The 16,684-nt window shown below is 41.5% G+C and overlaps 2 protein-coding genes and 6 non-coding genes across 8 annotated transcripts; 7 read left to right on the forward strand and 1 right to left on the reverse strand.

Moving 5' to 3' along the window:
• The first annotated feature begins 5 nt into the window (after positions 1–5).
• On the forward strand, positions 6–77 carry trnac-gca (transfer RNA cysteine (anticodon GCA)). Its single transcript has one exon. It is a non-coding gene; the product is annotated as a tRNA-Cys (tRNA).
• A 555-nt stretch (positions 78–632) lies between these two features.
• Positions 633–704, forward strand: trnac-gca (transfer RNA cysteine (anticodon GCA)). The gene has a single exon. It is a non-coding gene; the product is annotated as a tRNA-Cys (tRNA).
• Positions 705–2,066: 1,362 nt separating this feature from the next.
• On the forward strand, positions 2,067–2,138 carry trnac-gca (transfer RNA cysteine (anticodon GCA)). The gene has a single exon. It is a non-coding gene; the product is annotated as a tRNA-Cys (tRNA).
• Positions 2,139–2,694: 556 nt separating this feature from the next.
• Positions 2,695–2,766, forward strand: trnac-gca (transfer RNA cysteine (anticodon GCA)). The gene has a single exon. It is a non-coding gene; the product is annotated as a tRNA-Cys (tRNA).
• A 1,377-nt stretch (positions 2,767–4,143) lies between these two features.
• On the forward strand, positions 4,144–4,215 carry trnac-gca (transfer RNA cysteine (anticodon GCA)). Its single transcript has one exon. It is a non-coding gene; the product is annotated as a tRNA-Cys (tRNA).
• Positions 4,216–4,771: 556 nt separating this feature from the next.
• On the forward strand, positions 4,772–4,843 carry trnac-gca (transfer RNA cysteine (anticodon GCA)). Its single transcript has one exon. It is a non-coding gene; the product is annotated as a tRNA-Cys (tRNA).
• A 344-nt stretch (positions 4,844–5,187) lies between these two features.
• On the reverse strand, positions 5,188–9,011 carry dcaf7 (ddb1 and cul4 associated factor 7). The gene is made up of 7 exons (XM_068336085.1): positions 8,656–9,011; positions 8,193–8,351; positions 7,364–7,475; positions 7,157–7,275; positions 6,835–7,044; positions 6,633–6,750; positions 5,188–6,398 (listed from the first exon to the last, which is right to left on the reverse strand). The coding sequence occupies exons 1-7, from the start codon at positions 8,791–8,793 to the stop codon at positions 6,226–6,228; spliced, it is 1,029 nt and encodes a 342-aa protein (XP_068192186.1). The 5' UTR covers positions 8,794–9,011; the 3' UTR covers positions 5,188–6,225.
• Positions 9,012–10,708: 1,697 nt separating this feature from the next.
• Positions 10,709–15,546, forward strand: ccdc47 (coiled-coil domain containing 47). Its single transcript, XM_068336786.1, has 13 exons — positions 10,709–10,814; positions 11,693–11,991; positions 12,093–12,194; positions 12,549–12,723; positions 12,852–12,973; positions 13,056–13,121; positions 13,198–13,299; positions 13,396–13,506; positions 13,625–13,710; positions 13,793–13,851; positions 14,177–14,286; positions 14,393–14,560; positions 14,686–15,546. The coding sequence occupies exons 2-13, from the start codon at positions 11,701–11,703 to the stop codon at positions 14,764–14,766; spliced, it is 1,473 nt and encodes a 490-aa protein (XP_068192887.1). The 5' UTR covers positions 10,709–10,814; positions 11,693–11,700; the 3' UTR covers positions 14,767–15,546.
• The last annotated feature ends 1,138 nt before the right edge of the window (positions 15,547–16,684 follow it).

The raw sequence follows: 16,684 nt of genomic DNA on the forward strand, positions 1-16,684 counted from the left end.
TGTCAGGGGGTATAGCTCAGTGGTAGAGCATTTGACTGCAGATCAAGAGGTCCCTGGTTCAAATCCAGGTGCCCCCTGGAACAGAAGCACATCCCTCTGGTAATAAATTGTGCTCTTTTATTTCCAAATATGGCATTTAGTCTTTTTTCATAATCTAGATCATCTCTATATCAATATGAATCTTGTGAATCATCCTTTAACCAAACAAAATTACACCCCCGGACCAAAGTGACCCCCTCTATACTCAGAGGTGCCAATGACAACATATATTTTAATTTGCAAGGTTTTGTCATAAATTATTACTTATTATTAGTATTTATCTTTTGATTTACATTGCATCTAATAAATGTTACTATTATAAGTGTTATAAGTTATAATTATGAGACTCACTGTTGTTGCTTTGTTGTGTTGGAAAAAATATCACAAGGGCCACCCACTAAGCTGTCTGGAAACTGTGATGGATGATGGCGCAATAGGACATGGGCTGTTTTTGGAGAAACACTCCGTGAAAAGAAAATAAATATATAATTGATGATATTATGCAAAATTATAGCAAGATTTTACACAAGCTGCTAAAAATGGTCATTCAGTTGTTCAGTTGGACTCCGAACACAACAAGTTGTCTAGTGTCAGGGGGTATAGCTCAGTGGTAGAGCATTTGACTGCAGATCAAGAGGTCCCTGGTTCAAATCCAGGTGCCCCCTGTAGGGGACAGACCACATCCCTGTGGGAGAGGTTTTTTATTTTTAATTTCTAAGTGTTGACCAAATATGTAATTTACTCTCTTCATAATCTAGATAATCTCTATATCAATATGAATCTTGTCAATCATCCTTTAACCAAACAAAATTTCACCCCCGAGTGAAGAAGTGCCAATGACACATATTTTAATTTGCAAGGTTTTGTTAAAGCTTTTATTACTATTTATCTTTTGATTTCTAGAATTCTTCTCCTGACCCCATCACCATACCACTAGACACACCGTCAATTCCTGCTTTAGCCTGAGGCTAGAATGTTGCTAGGCAGAAAACTACTGGGGCAAAACACTCCCATTATTTCAAGCGCCTCGTAGCTTTTGCTAAACTGTACATATCATTCTTTGGGAAACTGTTTTTAAACAAATATTATGAACATTTCTCAATATTTAAGGTTTTTTTTTTATTTAAAAAAATTATGCAGCATAATTGCAAATTTTCTTAAATGCCAACATTAGCCGTTATTGACAGCAAAATAATGGTAAGCTTTTCACACATTTAACATTAAAAACATACAGGTAGTCCTCAGCTTACGAACATTCAGAGATGCAATCAAAAGCGCCCCGCCATCTGACTATTGTCCTGCAGTTCCACTTTCTGCCACAACCTCCGTGGGGGGCAGCACCACGGCGTTCGCGCAGCTCCAACACTCTTCTCCGCCTCTTGTTGTTGTTTGTTGTTGTTCCTGTGAGAGTCTCAGAAGTTCAGGCTTCCTGCTTTGGACACGTCACTGTTTATTATGATGATAAAGTAAAGACGAGTGAAGATGGTGGTAGTGGTGACCATCTCTGACTCTGACCCACAATAACTCCTCCCTCTTCCTCCACTTACTCCACTCTAAAGGTGAGCTACTTGCTATTGCTACATGCTACACAACTGCTGTGATTCATGCTTTAATTATATTCCTATGTTTTGTACAGTAACATGATATTATGTAATTTTAATGGTTTTCTACTGATATTAAGAGTCTAATATTTGTGGTGGACAGACTTTGAGTGAAAAGACGTAAACTTTTTTTTAAAAAACCGACATATAATCGAGAATGAAAATTTTAGAAAATAAATCAAGTTTTTTCTTTTTATGTTTTTAAAAAAATGCACAAGAGTACCAACCTGAATGAATTTTTAAGCATTCATATTTCTGAATGTTTCTGCACCAACTCCTTGTAGGTATTTATCTTTTTTTAGATTAAAGACACATTGAGCCCACAATGATTTGTTTATGTATTTGAATTGTGCCGGTATTTCTACGTCTTGTAAATTCTTCTTCCAGCTCTGTGTAACTCAGTTGGACTCCAGGTGTCCAGTGTCAGGGGGTATAGCTCAGTGGTAGAGCATTTGACTGCAGATCAAGAGGTCCCTGGTTCAAATCCAGGTGCCCCCTGGAACAGAAGCACATCCCTCTGGTAATAAATTGTGCTCTTTTATTTCCAAATATGGCATTTAGTCTTTTTTCATAATCTAGATCATCTCTATATCAATATGAATCTTGTGAATCATCCTTTAACCAAACAAAATTACACCCCCGGACCAAAGTGACCCCCTCTATACTCAGAGGTGCCAATGACAACATATATTTTAATTTGCAAGGTTTTGTCATAAATTATTACTTATTATTAGTATTTATCTTTTGATTTACATTGCATCTAATAAATGTTACTATTATGAGTGTTATAAGTTATAATTATGAGACTCACTGTTGTTGCTTTGTTGTGTTGGAAAAAATATCACAAGGACCACCCACTAAGCTGTCTGGAAAACTGTGATGGATGATGGCGCAATAGGACATGGGCTGTTTTTGGAGAAACACTCTGCGAAAAGAAAATAAATATATAATTGATGATATTATGCAAAATTATAGCAAGATTTTACACATGCTGCTAAAAATGTTCATTCAGTTGTTCAGTTGGACTCCAAACACAATAAGTTGTCAAGTGTCAGGGGGTATAGCTCAGTGGTAGAGCATTTGACTGCAGATCAAGAGGTCCCTGGTTCAAATCCAGGTGCCCCCTGTAGGGGACAGACCACATCCTTGTGGGAGAGTTTTTTTATTTTTAATTTCCAAGTGTTGATCAAATATGTCATTTACTCTCTCTTCATAATCTAGATAATCTCTATATCAATATGAATCTTGTCAATCATCCTTTAACCAAACAAAATTTCACCCCCGAGTGAAGAAGTGCCAATGACACATATTTTAATTTGCAAGATTTTGTTAAAGATTTTATTACTATTTATCTTTTGATTTCTAGAATTCTTCTCCCGACCCCATCTCCAGACCACTAGACACACCGTCAATTCCTGCTTTAGCCTGAGGCTAGAATGTTGCTAGGCAGAAAACTACTGGGGCAAACCACTCCCATTATTTCAAGCGCCTGGCAGTTTTTGCTAAACTGTACATATCATTCTTTGGGAAACAGTTTTTAAACAAATATTATGAACATTTCTCAATATTTAAGTTTTTTTTTTTATTTAAAAAAATTATGCAGCATAATTGCAAATTTTCTTAAATGCCAACATTAGCCGTTATTGACAGCAAAATAATGGTAAGCTTTTCACACATTTAACATTAAAAACATACAGGTAGTCCTCAGCTTACGAACATTCAGAGATGCAATCAAAAGCGCCCCGCCATCTGACTATTGTCCTGCAGTTCCACTTCCTGCCATAACCTCCGTGGGGGGCAGCACCACGGCGTTCGCGCAGCTCCAACACTCTTCTCCGCCTCTTGTTGTTGTTTGTTGTTGTTCCTGTGAGAGTCTCAGAAGTTCAGGCTTCCTGCTTTGGACACGTCACTGTTTATTATGATGATAAAGTAAAGACGAGTGAAGATGGTGGTAGTGGTGACCATCTCTGACTCTGACCCACAATAACTCCTCCCTCTTCCTCCACTTCCTCCACTCTAAAGGTGAGCTACTTGCTACATGCTACATGCTACACAACTGCTGTGATTCATGCTTTAATTATATTCCTATGTTTTGTACAGTAACATGATATTATGTAATTTTAATGGTTTTCTACTGATATTAAGAGTCTAATATTTGTGGTGGACAGACGTTGAGTGAAATGACGTAAACTTTTTTTTTTTAAAAACCGACATATAATCGAGAATGAAAATTTTAGAAAATAAATCTAGTTTTTTCTTTTTATGTTTTTTAAAAAATGCACAAGAGTACCAACCTGAATGAATTTTTAAGCATTCATATTTCTGAATGTTTCTGCACCAACTCCTTGTAGGTATTTATCTTCTTTTAGATTAAAGACACATTGAGCCCACAATGATTTGTTTATGTATTTGAATTGTGCCGGTATTTCTACGTCTTGTAAATTCTTCTTCCAGCTCTGTGTAACTCAGTTGGACTCCAAACGCAGCGAGGTGTTCAGTGTCAGGGGGTATAGCTCAGTGGTAGAGCATTTGACTGCAGATCAAGAGGTCCCTGGTTCAAATCCAGGTGCCCCCTGGAACAGAAGCACATCCCTCTGGTAATAAATTGTGCTCTTTTATTTCCAAATATGGCATTTAGTCTTTTTTCATAATCTAGATCATCTCTATATCAATATGAATCTTGTGAATCATCCTTTAACCAAACAAAATTACACCCCCGGACCAAAGTGACCCCCTCTATACTCAGAGGTGCCAATGACAACATTTATTTTAATTTGCAAGGTTTTGTCATAAATTATTACTTATTATTAGTATTTATCTTTTGATTTACATTGCATCTAATAAATGATACTATTATAAGTGTTATAAGTTATAATTATGAGACTCACTGTTGTTGCTTTGTTGTGTTGGAAAAAATATCACAAGGACCACCCACTAAGCTGTCTGGAAAACTGTGATGGATGATGGCGCAATAGGACATGGGCTGTTTTTGGAGAAACACTCTGTGAAAATAAAATAAATATATAATTGATGATATTATGCAAAATTATAGCAAGATTTTACACAAGCTGCTAAAAATGTTCATTCAGTTGTTCAGTTGGACTCCAAACACAATAAGTTGTCAAGTGTCAGGGGGTATAGCTCAGTGGTAGAGCATTTGACTGCAGATCAAGAGGTCCCTGGTTCAAATCCAGGTGCCCCCTGTAGGGACAGAAGTACATCCCTGTACTTTTTATATTTATATCTTGTAATTGTTTCTGGTCCATCTTATGTAATAGAACTTTAGTATTTAGAGTAGTTATGGCATTTAAATGACCTCAAATGGCGATTATAGACTGAAATTTAATAACTAACAACTTAAAAACAACCTCTCGGAACTTATTATGTTCGTATGTTGAGGACTACCTGTATTGTACTCATTTTTCTTTTCATAACTATATTGTATGTATGTAAACTTGATCATATTTGGATGGTGTTTTTTTGTGCTTCTTCCATAAGTTAGTATAAACAATTTCACAAAACAAAGCAACAGAACAACCAGTTTGTTCCTAGGACATGGAGGAATACAATTTATTAGAGCAAATTCAATAATAAACTTTATGAAAAAGCTACAACATGAACACTTGGCTTACCGACACCCGAAGTTGATATATTTATATGTATGTACATTTTGCCTTGTAATGGCATGCTACAAGGACATAACCCTTTAATTATTGAAAAAACAAACAACAAAAAGAGAGGCCGACCAGTCAGAAAGTTTCGCTCTCCTTCAATTTCACAACTCATTCTAGCACAAAGAAAATTTCAGCTTTCCAAAGCACGATCTTCTACACGGAAAGAAATAAAGAGAATAAGTAGGAAGTTAAAAAGGCTACACGACATTGCTCTGGTAGGTTCTGAGTGTTGCTGTACACGGCTGCCGAACTACAACACGCCATATGATGGACACACGCCACCGCAGAGACGATACGAATCCCTCTCAGGTTACTTTGTACTTTTTAAAAAATGCACAGGACACAAGTTGGATCCTCAATACAACGATCGTTTGAAAAGACGGGGTAAACAAGACTGATCTTTAAAGTCCACGAGAAGTGCTAAGACGTATCCCTAAGCCTCGGAGAGGTCTCCTTCTGCCGCCTACAGCGGTTTCGTATCGAACCTTACACATCAGACAGGTGAAAAACACGACATCTAGATCCTTCATGATAATCTCAAAGCCGGCTGAAACCACATCGAGTATAAAAATCTGTTTTCATAGACGACTGCTCACAGTTAAAAGCTTCCTACAGCAGCTGTACACATGCTGAACGCTACCGGGTGAGCAAAATAAATATGAGTTTAAAACACATGTGATAGAAGAATGCTGGAGGAAGAAGTGGGAGGAAAAAGGTAAACCGGGTTACGGCGGAGCACGGGTGCGATACTCCCGATACGTTCAAAAAAACACAAAAAACAGTCCACGTGACCTTGTCCTTGTTTTGAAAGCAGTTGGCTGAGGACCGGAAATCAAGTCCCAAATGTAAAACGACGCTCCTTCTCCTCTTCTTCTTCTTCTTCTTCATCATCATCTGGAGCGTCGGCGGCTTCAGACGCGCAGGATCTCCAGGCAGTTGTTGTAGCAGATGGCGATCCAGTCCGGCTGCGTGGACGCCCACTGCACGTTGTTGATCTCGCCTTCGGCGGTGTAGGCCAGGATGGGGTCCTCGATGGCCCGCGGCATCTGCTGGATGTCCCAGATCAGAGCCTGATGGTCGTCGGCTGAGGAGAGGAGAAACCAAGGAATGAGAGCGACAGCTGAAGAGTCATTTAAAGCACTTGTAAGGTGGTTTTAAAGTCGATCAAGGCCTTTGAGGAGTTCTTCAGGACAAAAAAGCTCCTTCTGAACATCTATTAAAACATTTTCGTGGCTTTCTTGCCAAGCAGTGGCACAAAAAGTAGTTCTAAACTCAATTCAGCCGGTCTTGATTATCATTATACTACAGATCTGTTTACCTGCAGTGCAGATGTGACACGAGGAGTGAGGAGCCCAGGCGATGCCGTTGACACAAGCGCGATGGTTGTTCAGCCGAGCCACTGGAGTGCACGGCACGCGAACGTCCAGGATGACCACCTGTCGCACAAAAATACGTCAATCCCTCATTTCAGCAAAGTTTAGTAATTTGGTATTCGATTAAAGGTTCGACAGCGAGCTGACCTCCATGCCGTCCATGGCCATCGTGGCCAAATAATTCGGGTCTTGCTTGTTCCAGCAGAGCCGCAGCAGCGGGTGGTGCTGGGGGTCTTCGTAGATGATGGTGCTGTGCTCCAGGTGCCGGAGGTCGAACATACGGACGGATCCGTCGGCGCCGACGGAGGCGAACATGTCTCTTCCTCCTCCTGCGCGGCTGAAGGCGATGTCGTACACCTGCACACACGCAGAGAGGGATCGTCGAAAAGTTTGTGACGCTGCTGCACCCTCGCCGGGCTTCATCTTACTGAGCGGACACACCCCAACACACACACACACACACACACACCTCTTTATCGTGAGCGATGAGCTGCGTCTTTACGTGTCCAGACACGAGGTTGACCCGTCCTAACATCTGACCGGTCTCCAACCCCCAGATGGTGCAGGTGGTGTCAATGCTGGAGGTGCCTGCCGAAAGATCACAAATGGTTGGATTTACAGTGACGACGTCCGACTCTGAGCCTCCTTATCGTTTGAAATAAAACGGAAATCTCACCCAGAAGGTTGGGATCAACTTCATTCCAGTCAAAGGAGGTGAGGGGAGCACAGAAATCTGAGTTCTTGTTGTTGTTCAGTAAACATTCCAGACGTGTTTCTGTGTCGTTGACCTGTGTGATAGACGCCACACAATCAGGGATTATTTTACAACTACTGGCTGTCGAAGCTGCAGCAGTGAACAAACTGACTGGATCGTGTTTAAAAAACCAAGTATGATCCATCACTGACTGGCACAGACGACTTCTTAGTTTATTAATATCACAAAGTACTAAATCTAGATGGTTTTTTTTATATCTGGGAACCAATTCCAGCTGTGGATCAATTTCTATTCAGTGATCAGATGGATGGATCACATGGACCCTCGTTAATCTGTTTCATGGTGCGTATCGTCATAAAGGCAAATATAATCAACAATTTAGTTCAAGTGGTTTCCGAGCAACACACACACACACACACACACACACACACAATGTCACAGAAGATGGCTGAGTGAAGAATGGATCTGGAAGTGGATGAACTTAATTATGATAGATGACCTCATTACTATTGTGTGATTACAAGCAATTCCATTCAGTTTGTTGCAAACAAACAATTAAAAAACAATGTGGAACTGATGACGCCAAAAATATCAGCTGACATAAACCAAAACTTGGGTCTTTTATCTAATGGTATTTCATCCACACAGCTTGAAGCTTCTCCTCGGAATCAGATTAAACCCATGAATAAATTTAAAGTACATAATGTGTGTATTTATACACATTTTCTCAAACTGTCCCAGTGCGTCACCAGACTCCCAACAACAACAACAACAACAGGGAGCCCCCTACCCTCCAGATGCGCAGGTAGTCCCCGCTGGTGGCCAGCAGGTCCGGGTACACCCCCTTGGTGTCTGGGATCCACATGATCTTGGTGGTGGGGTAGGGATGGTCAAAAGTGTTCCTGCACACGAACTCGGAGCTCTCCTCCTCCAGACCGACCAGCTGGACCTGAGGACCGGGCGCACCTTACCGGTTATTTCAGGACCAGAGAAGGGTCAGAAATAGCATCGGCTATAAACGGTGTCATTATTTTACCATCTAAAGACAGCTTTCTAACATGTTTACTAAACCCTTCAGCAGGAACACGTGGCACTTTTCTATTACTAAGAGAATAACAATAATAACAACATTATTATAGTGACTGTGCGCCTTGACGCTGCGCAGCAAAACTAGCATTAGCTCTTAGCTTTGCGAGCGATTCCATCTTTATCGCTCCGTTAGCACAAGATCGGCCGTTTCCAGGCTTACGCACCTTGTTGTTGTACTCTTCCACAAAACTCCCGAGCGCCAAACGAAAGCGTTTGTCCGGGCGGACGCTCCAGTTCATCGCGTAGACCGTCCATGGCGCCTCGTATTTGTAGATCTCTTTTCTCTTGCCGTGAAGCGACATCCTCCCGAACCGCAGCTAACACGCTAGCGTTAGCTCACCGCGAATTAAGTAGTCTAGTAAGCAAAGTGTCACCGGTTACTGAGCCCGCAAAAACAAAAATCCAAAGATGAGATGATAGTGAGCATTTAATTAAGTGAATCTTGTTTAAGAGCGAGATTTGTCACCACTTTACTTAACAAAGAGTCGCATTGCTCGTTACGACCTACAGAACTGTCAAATCCACGGAGCACAGAGCGTTTCCGGTTATCACTTTCAAAATAAAGGTTTTGCTAAAATAATTTTTGCTCAATAAGGTCATCTTTTTGTAGTTATGGTAATATTTCATTGAATGATACTTTCAAATGTATGCATCACATTAATTCAGCTTTATTTTCCTCCAAAATGTCATGGGTTCAAACCGCAGTATTTCCAACTTTTACATGTTCTCTCTGTCTGAATTGGGTTTTCTCTGGGTAGAAATTTATTTATACATTTGTATGATGACCAATAACGATTCTTAATTTAATTTCTTAATCTCATTCACCCAAGTCATGGTAACCCTTCAATGTTGACTATGAAAAAAACTGGTATTCTGTTTTGGTATGAAGACTTTTTTTTTTACCTCATTCGTGGGTCTTTTTCAGTTTTCAATGACAGGTGTTCAGTACAGATACTTATCTCCCATTCCAAAAGGAAAAACAGAGCCTCCAACTTCAGTAAACATCCTCAAACTATTTTCTCTTCTGTGATTTTTGAAGATACATTGATATGTCCTGCCATCAAGTAGTCAGGATTATCTACAGATTGTTTCGATTTTTTTGTCTTTTGCTCTGTTTTTTCATAATTTTAGAAGAACGCTTAGATGAGCGCAAATCCATTAAATCGGAAGTGTGATCGTATGATTAGATCGAACTTGACAACTACTTGTAGTTGCTCGCTAAAGCCACTAGATGGCAGAGCGACTCCTGAATACTGGGTAAACTACAGTTCAGCGGTTTATTAAAAACACACCGACTGACACGAAACTTTACTTTTTCCACTCTCCAGTATTTTATATGTAAATGTGATGTAGTTACGTGCTGTAATCACATGAGACCGGTGTCTACAAAATGTTATAAATTCAAATATACGCAAATGGCATTGACAAATGGAGTCCAATCTATTTTTCCTTTGTGTCACACTTTTAGATTTAGTGTGTACTGTATATATACACACTAAATCTAAAAGTGTGTAAATAAGATAGTTTTGTGATACTGATACAAAGGGGGGATTCATATATAAATCAACACCTTTGAACTAATTGACTGCTTTATGATTGAACCAAGGGTGTAGCAGTATTCATGGTGATGTTACTATGATGAAAAATATAAATAAAATATATTTTTTAAAAATATTCATTAATTATCGTTATTAATATGGGGAAGATGACTCATTGGGTAAAGAGACAAGCTAGTACAATGTTTTATGTTTAAAATAAATGATATAATTTTACTTTATACGGCCTTCAAAATAAGAAAAATACAACACTCTAAAATCTGATAAGCACTGCGCAGAATTTAATCAACAAATCGGTTTCAAAATTTGTTGCGAACAAACAAACAACAAAACAAATTACAATACATCCCCTTCGCGGGATGTAACAAAAAACAAACGTGGGCGATTAATTTCCTCCAACTCTCATTGGTAGAGGTGAAAACATTGTAGTTACACATATGACCAGTGAGGGCACTAAAGAGTCAGAATTGTGCCAACCCTCACCCCATTAACGTCAGAACAGACGTAGTAGAACAACATCAATACTTCCGGTTAAGACCTTCAAAATAAAGCTTCCCAATTACATTGCCCATACAGGCGGGGTTTTGGCAATGGTTTTCTGTATTACTGTAAGGGGGCGCTGACGGACACCCACGCACGATACTTTTACTTTGAAGGGTGCAGCGTTGCTAAATAGTTTGGAGCTTGAGGCGTGCTATCGTCACAAGGACAGTTCGGGCTGCTTGAGGAACACCCCACCAGCATTTGTTGTCACAGTAGTTTTAAGGGTTTGTGACTGCATGTCTTACTTCATTCTGATTGTTTCACACGAGTCGTTTTGTTGTTGTTTTTTTTGTCACAGGATTAGGTTGGGCGCTAGCGTTGAAATGCTACGGTAGTTAGCCACTGACAACATGCTAACGCCTGATTTGCTAGCCGCTAATGATTAAGGGGAAGTGTGTGTGTGTGTGTGTGTGTGTGTGTGTGTGTGTGTGTGTGTGTGTGTGTGTGTGTGTGTGTGTGTGTGTGTGTGTGTGTGTGTGTGTGTGTGTGTGTGTGTGTGTCTGTGTGTGTCTGTGTCTGTGTCTGTGTGTCTGTGTGTGTGTGTGTGTGTGTGTGTGTGTGATGATCACGGCTTATGCTTTAATCCTACACGTGTCGTTTGGGGTGAGTGTAGTTTCAGTTTTGGATTTCTCACCACTTTAGAAACTCATAACATTTCATGCTAACTTGTTAGCAGCTCGTCCCTTAGTTGTGATCGTTGGTTCAACTTAAGAGTTCCTACCTTAAAGCTTCCTGCTTGGTTAGTTAACTATTCCAACCATATGGCACAGTTCCTTAACACGAGTTTACCTAATTATACCACACGGGGTCATTAAAACATCAGTATTACCATCTGTCTGCAGACACTGGCACGAAATCATTGAAGGGATTTAAATATATGTAGTTTAAATGTTTGCTTGGTTCGAGTCACATGAAGATGACAGACAGTGTTTTAATATCTTGAAAAGTTGGGTCATTTTGTACAAAATGTATTTTAAATCCCGACTCGGATTAATCCTTGTCTGTTTAGAAGTACCCCCCCCCCATAATCCTGCAGTTTCTGCAGTTAGAAATCTACTTTTAAAAGTCTAAAGTTTCACCCCCTGTTTGTGTTTTGGTGCAGGTCCCACCATGAGAAGCGGGTATCTCCTCCTGGTACCGGTTCTGCTGCTCCTCCTGGGCGTTCCTGCGTCCAGAGGTCGCTACAGTGATGATTTCGACGACGGCGAGGACATCGTAGACTTTGACGACAACGACTTTGCTGAGTTTGAGGACATGAACGACGATCCGGCGGCTGAGGAGGACGCCGTTCCTCCGCCCCGCGCCTCAGCGTCCTCGCAGCCCGAAGAGGAGGAAGATGAAGATGAAGCCACCGTGGAGCTGGAGGATGGCCAGGATGGTTTTGAGGATTCAGAGACACAGGTACGCCGCCTCATTTTACTGTTGGCGGTAAAGTCATTTAACTTCTTCAGTCATCTATACAGAATCTGTAGCAACGTGAGTTCATCTTCATGTTTCTGTAGGACCAAGACATGTACAGCAAATATGATCAGGAGGAATTTGAGGGGATTGGAGACATGGAGAAGCCGGGCCACCCCATGAAGGACCCCCTCATAATCCACACAGTAAGCCGGGCTAATTCCTAAAATCGGTGTGAGTGCGGCTTCTGTTGGTCTTGAGCACAGATTCATCCACACCTCTTTCTTTTATGAACACTATCTCCTTTTAACTTTCCTGGATGATGAGCTGATTAAAATTTGTTGGTCACGTTAACATCACAAAATTATGTTTAGTTCCTAACTGAATAATCATACGCTTATAAAATTAAAATGTCATGTCAGCGTCTCAGTGAGGATTGCTTGTTTGAAAACCTAAGTCCTTCTGATTTTAAAATCCTACATATACAATAAGTCAAACATTTTTGCCAACGTCTACGTCGTGGCCTTCCGAATGTCCAACTGCTTTTTGTGCTTCCCCAGGTTCCCCCCCACCTGCAGAACAGCTGGGAGAGTTACTATATGGAGATCCTGATGGTCACCGGCCTCCTGGCCTACATCATGAACTACATCATCGGCAAAAACAAGAACAGTCGCCTCGCTCAGGCCTGGTTCAGCTCGCACAAGGAGCTTCTAGAGAGCAACTTTGCACTAGTGGGTGAGTTCCTTCACCTCCTACTTCGTGTCCGGCGCTCAGCTGCGCAGCGTGTGCTCATGTGTTAGCACTACTTAGGACCAAATGCATGAAACGATGACAGGGGGCGACGTGTATTGTGCGTTTCCTAGGTGACGATGGCACCAGTAAAGAAGCAGTGAGCACCGGGAAGCTGAATCAGGAAAACGAACACATCTACAACTTGTGGTGTTCGGGGCGTGTGTGCTGTGAAGGCATGCTGATCCAGCTCAAGGTGCGCCGTGTGTGTGTGTGTGTGTTTCATCTGTGTTGTTGTTGTGTCGCTGCTTTGCATTTCATTCATTCAACTGTTCCAGTTCCTGAAGAGGCAGGACCTGCTTAACGTCTTGGCGAGGATGATGAGGCCCGTCTGCGATCAAGTGGTCAGTATCAAAACGTAAAACATCGGATAGACTTAAAGTAGCCTCAGATTCTCGCTAATGGTGCGTCTGCTTGCAGCAAATCAAAGTGACGCTTAACGACGAGGACATGGACACTTTTGTGTTTGCTGTCGGCACCAAGAAGGCCATGGCCAGGCTTCAGAAGGAGATGCAGGACTTGGTAAATGTGCCGTACACTTCCTGTTTGTCACATTAAACTCACAAGTTAATGGCAGCGCAGTCAAGGTCTCTATTTTTTTCTGTTCTCCTTCCTTAGAGTGAGTTCTGCGGTGACAAGCCCAAGTCTGGGGCCAAGTATGGGCTCCCAGACTCCCTGGCTATTCTCAGTGAGATGGGCGAGGTCACAGACGGGGTGATGGACAACAAGGTCGAGTCTTAACGTTCTGTTTTCTCAGTCCTCCTGCAGAGAGACGCCTCAAAGCCGCTGACAGGATGTTTTGATCTGACGTCTCCCTCTCTCATCTGTCCTCACCTTTTCCTTTTAGATGGTGCATTACATCACGAACCACGCCGACAAGATCGAGTCCATCCATTTTTCGGACCAATTTTCTGGTCCAAAAGTTATGCAAGAGTAAGTCTTTACTAAATCTTCTCACATCCAAGTTTTCCTGTTTTCTAATGTGCTTTAAACCTGTTTTATTTTGTTTTTTCAGGGAGGGTCAACCTTTAAAGCTGCCTGAGACGAAGAAGACGCTGCTGTTTACATTTAATGGTGAACATTTTGTCTCTGCTAATCACTATCTCCTTATGTTAGCCGGCACCATATTGCATGTTTTGGCTAGAGTGTTTTACTGTGGTGTGTTTGAGCTTTATTTGCACGGCGTGTTCCTCTGACACATAATCCAGATTCAGGTCACTCCCATTTTCATCCATGAACTTTTTCACATAGTTGAGCTCAGACTGCGAACAAACATCATTTTAGGTTTCCTATTTCCATGTCTGTGGTTTAAAACTTAATAAACTTAAAAGGTCGTAACTAAATGTAGTTTCACGTAAATCTTAATGATTTCTAAATGTCTTTCTTGTTTTACCTGTAGTGCCTGGCATGGGCAACACGTCTCCCAAAGACATGGACACTCTGCTGCCGCTCATGAACATGGTGATCTACAGCATCGACAAAGTCAAGAAGCTCCGTCTCAACAGAGAGGTGAGCGGGAGGCTGGTGCTGCTGTTTGCAGACGGCCGCTCGCTTTTATTTGCTCTGTTTTGTGCTGTAAAATTAGTATTAGCGTCAACCTTTCCCGTGTGTTCAGGGCAAACAGAAAGCCGACAGAAACCGCGCTCGCGTGGAGGAGAACTTCCTGAAGCAGACGCACGCCCAGCGTCAGGAGGCGGCCCAGACGCGCCGGGAGGAGAAGAAGAGGGCCGAGAAGGAGAGGATCATGAACGAGGAGGACCCTGAGAGACAGCGTCGCCTGGAGGTGAGAAATCCGTTCACTTGTAGCAGCTTCGAGTCTTTATGGCAAATCTAGAGCCAGCGTGTGTGATGACCTGGACATTTTGTTGTCCACCTGTTCATTTCTACGTTGCCTTTCTTTTTTTTCAGGAAGCAGCTCAGCGCCGTGAGCAGAAGAAGATCGAGAAGAAGCAGATGAAGATGAAGCAGATCAAAGTTAAAGCCATGTGAACGGCCCTCACAGGGACGTGGATGCAGCCCAGATTCCCAAGAAGTTGGGACGCCCTTTCAACTAAATTAGGAAAAGCAGAACCCAGTAGTCTGAAAATTAATTATATTTACCTTTTAAAAAACTTATCAATCGTATTACGATCCTTTATGCATTTCTGTTTCACAAAGTCGTGCAACACGCAGCAGCCTGAGCCTTTCACACCCAATCACTCCTTCGATCACCTGTGATGTGTCTGTTTGCACTGTTCCAGTCAGGTGTGTGTAAAATGAAACTAAGCAGATTTATTTCACTTCTATTCCACACGGCATCCTGACTCTTTTTGGAATCAGGGCTGTGCGAGCACTCGTTTTCTTCCAGCTTCCCGTCACAGCATCCGGCACAGTCGCTCCAGTTCTAAACACACTTCTGTGCCTCTGGGTGTGTCCAGCTTCACGTCTCCGTCACCAGCTGCTCCGTCTGCCGCAGTCACACCTTAACGTCTGAGAGTGAACTCACCGTTCAGTGAAAGACACTCGTTCACAATCACACCAGGATTATTTTTTGTCAAGCTCTTTCGGAAATTTGTGGGTGAGCTTTTTAGATGTAATCCGCTGGGAAAGGGGGAGAAAAAAAATCTTTTGTGGAAGTGAGACATGTTTCAAGAGAAAAGGAGGTGGTGTTGTGGAAATTGATAAGCATTAAACCATTTTAATTTATGTCATGCTATGAGATTGGTTTCTTGCTGGCTGTTTATAATGAGTATCTGAGCAATCTTAATAAAATGCTAATGGAAAACTTGCTTTTGTTTGATAGTAGGTATTAAATCTATTTGCTTAAACCAGATATGGGTGGTAAGTTAAGAAAATAACACGCCTCTCGGTAGAAGCTGTTGAGGGAACAGCTCTAACAAGGTCCTGAATGAGTGAGACTAAATTTAACTTTTGAACAGCATCAGCAGTCTCAGCACGAGATACGGTTACAGCTGTTGGGTTGGTGAGCTAAAAGGGATTCATGACTACCAAAATGTAAAAATGGTTGTGATCAAACTCATGATGTCCTCAAAATACCCAGACGAGGTCAAGATGACGTGGGAGTCAGTGCGTAAGTTTAAATGTAGTCCGCTGCAGTCGCAGTAAAATTATGGAGGGAAGCAGCTTGAAGGGTGGTCTGTTAATTTATTTTATTTAGGTGTAATCCCACGGTGGGGAAGCACACATGACAAGCTGAGAATGAAATATTAAAACATTGTTCACACAGGTAAGATTTCTGCATCATCTCATTAAGGATCCTACTCATCCTCATTATGTTTGACATTGTACAGTAAAAATCAAGTGGCCATTTGATTGTTCAGTTGTTTTATCACTGACATAACGCTCTTTACACACACGTTAAACGTGCTCTCATCTATATCAACAGTTGTTAAATACGTAATAAACCCTAGTCAAACTTTTTAATTTTATTCAAATAGAAGAGTAAATCTGCATATGCACGTTACAAAAACAGTCCATAAGCAGACTATTCAAACCCATGCATTTACCTATACTATGTGAGAACTGAAATCAAGAACGGACATCTATTTATTTTGTATGCTTTCCTAGATAATAGCCAAAATGGCTTTAGTTTTTATATAAATGGCTGTGGCATTACAAGTTTTATTTTCTGTCTGTTCTAGTCACATGATACACGTGTTGTTCTCCTCTAATAGAGGCAATGGTATGAAGAACAACACAGTTATATCGCAGGTCATCTCAGGAAACATCCTGAGGTGACATAGGCACTGGAAATGGGCTTTCAGCAGGCTTGTTGTCTACGGGAGGGGCTGGTTCAGTGTGAGGGGACAGCAGTCTTGACTGACATGGGTGACCTCTGTCACCATCAAAGTAAGCCATCAAAGTCTTACAGGATGTATAGTGGATTCATTAGAGTGGTTAAAAGGAC

The sequence above is a fragment of the Antennarius striatus genome, chromosome 16 (genome assembly GCF_040054535.1).
Source record: "Antennarius striatus isolate MH-2024 chromosome 16, ASM4005453v1, whole genome shotgun sequence".
NCBI classification, from domain to species: Eukaryota; Metazoa; Chordata; class Actinopteri; order Lophiiformes; family Antennariidae; genus Antennarius; species Antennarius striatus.

Coding starts and splice junctions, on each gene's coding strand:
- dcaf7 (XM_068336085.1), bottom strand. CDS start 8,793: ATGTCGCTTCACGGCAAGAGAAAAGAGATCTACAAATACGAGGCGCCA. Junction 7,476..8,192: donor ACTACCTGCGCATCTGGAGG/GTAGGGGGCTCC, acceptor TCTATCACACAG/GTCAACGACACAGAAACACG. Junction 7,276..7,363: donor AGTTGATCCCAACCTTCTGG/GTGAGATTTCCG, acceptor ATCTTTCGGCAG/GCACCTCCAGCATTGACACC.
- ccdc47 (XM_068336786.1), top strand. CDS start 11,701: ATGAGAAGCGGGTATCTCCTCCTGGTACCGGTTCTGCTGCTCCTCCTG. Junction 12,724..12,851: donor GAGCAACTTTGCACTAGTGG/GTGAGTTCCTTC, acceptor TGCGTTTCCTAG/GTGACGATGGCACCAGTAAA. Junction 14,287..14,392: donor AGCTCCGTCTCAACAGAGAG/GTGAGCGGGAGG, acceptor CCGTGTGTTCAG/GGCAAACAGAAAGCCGACAG.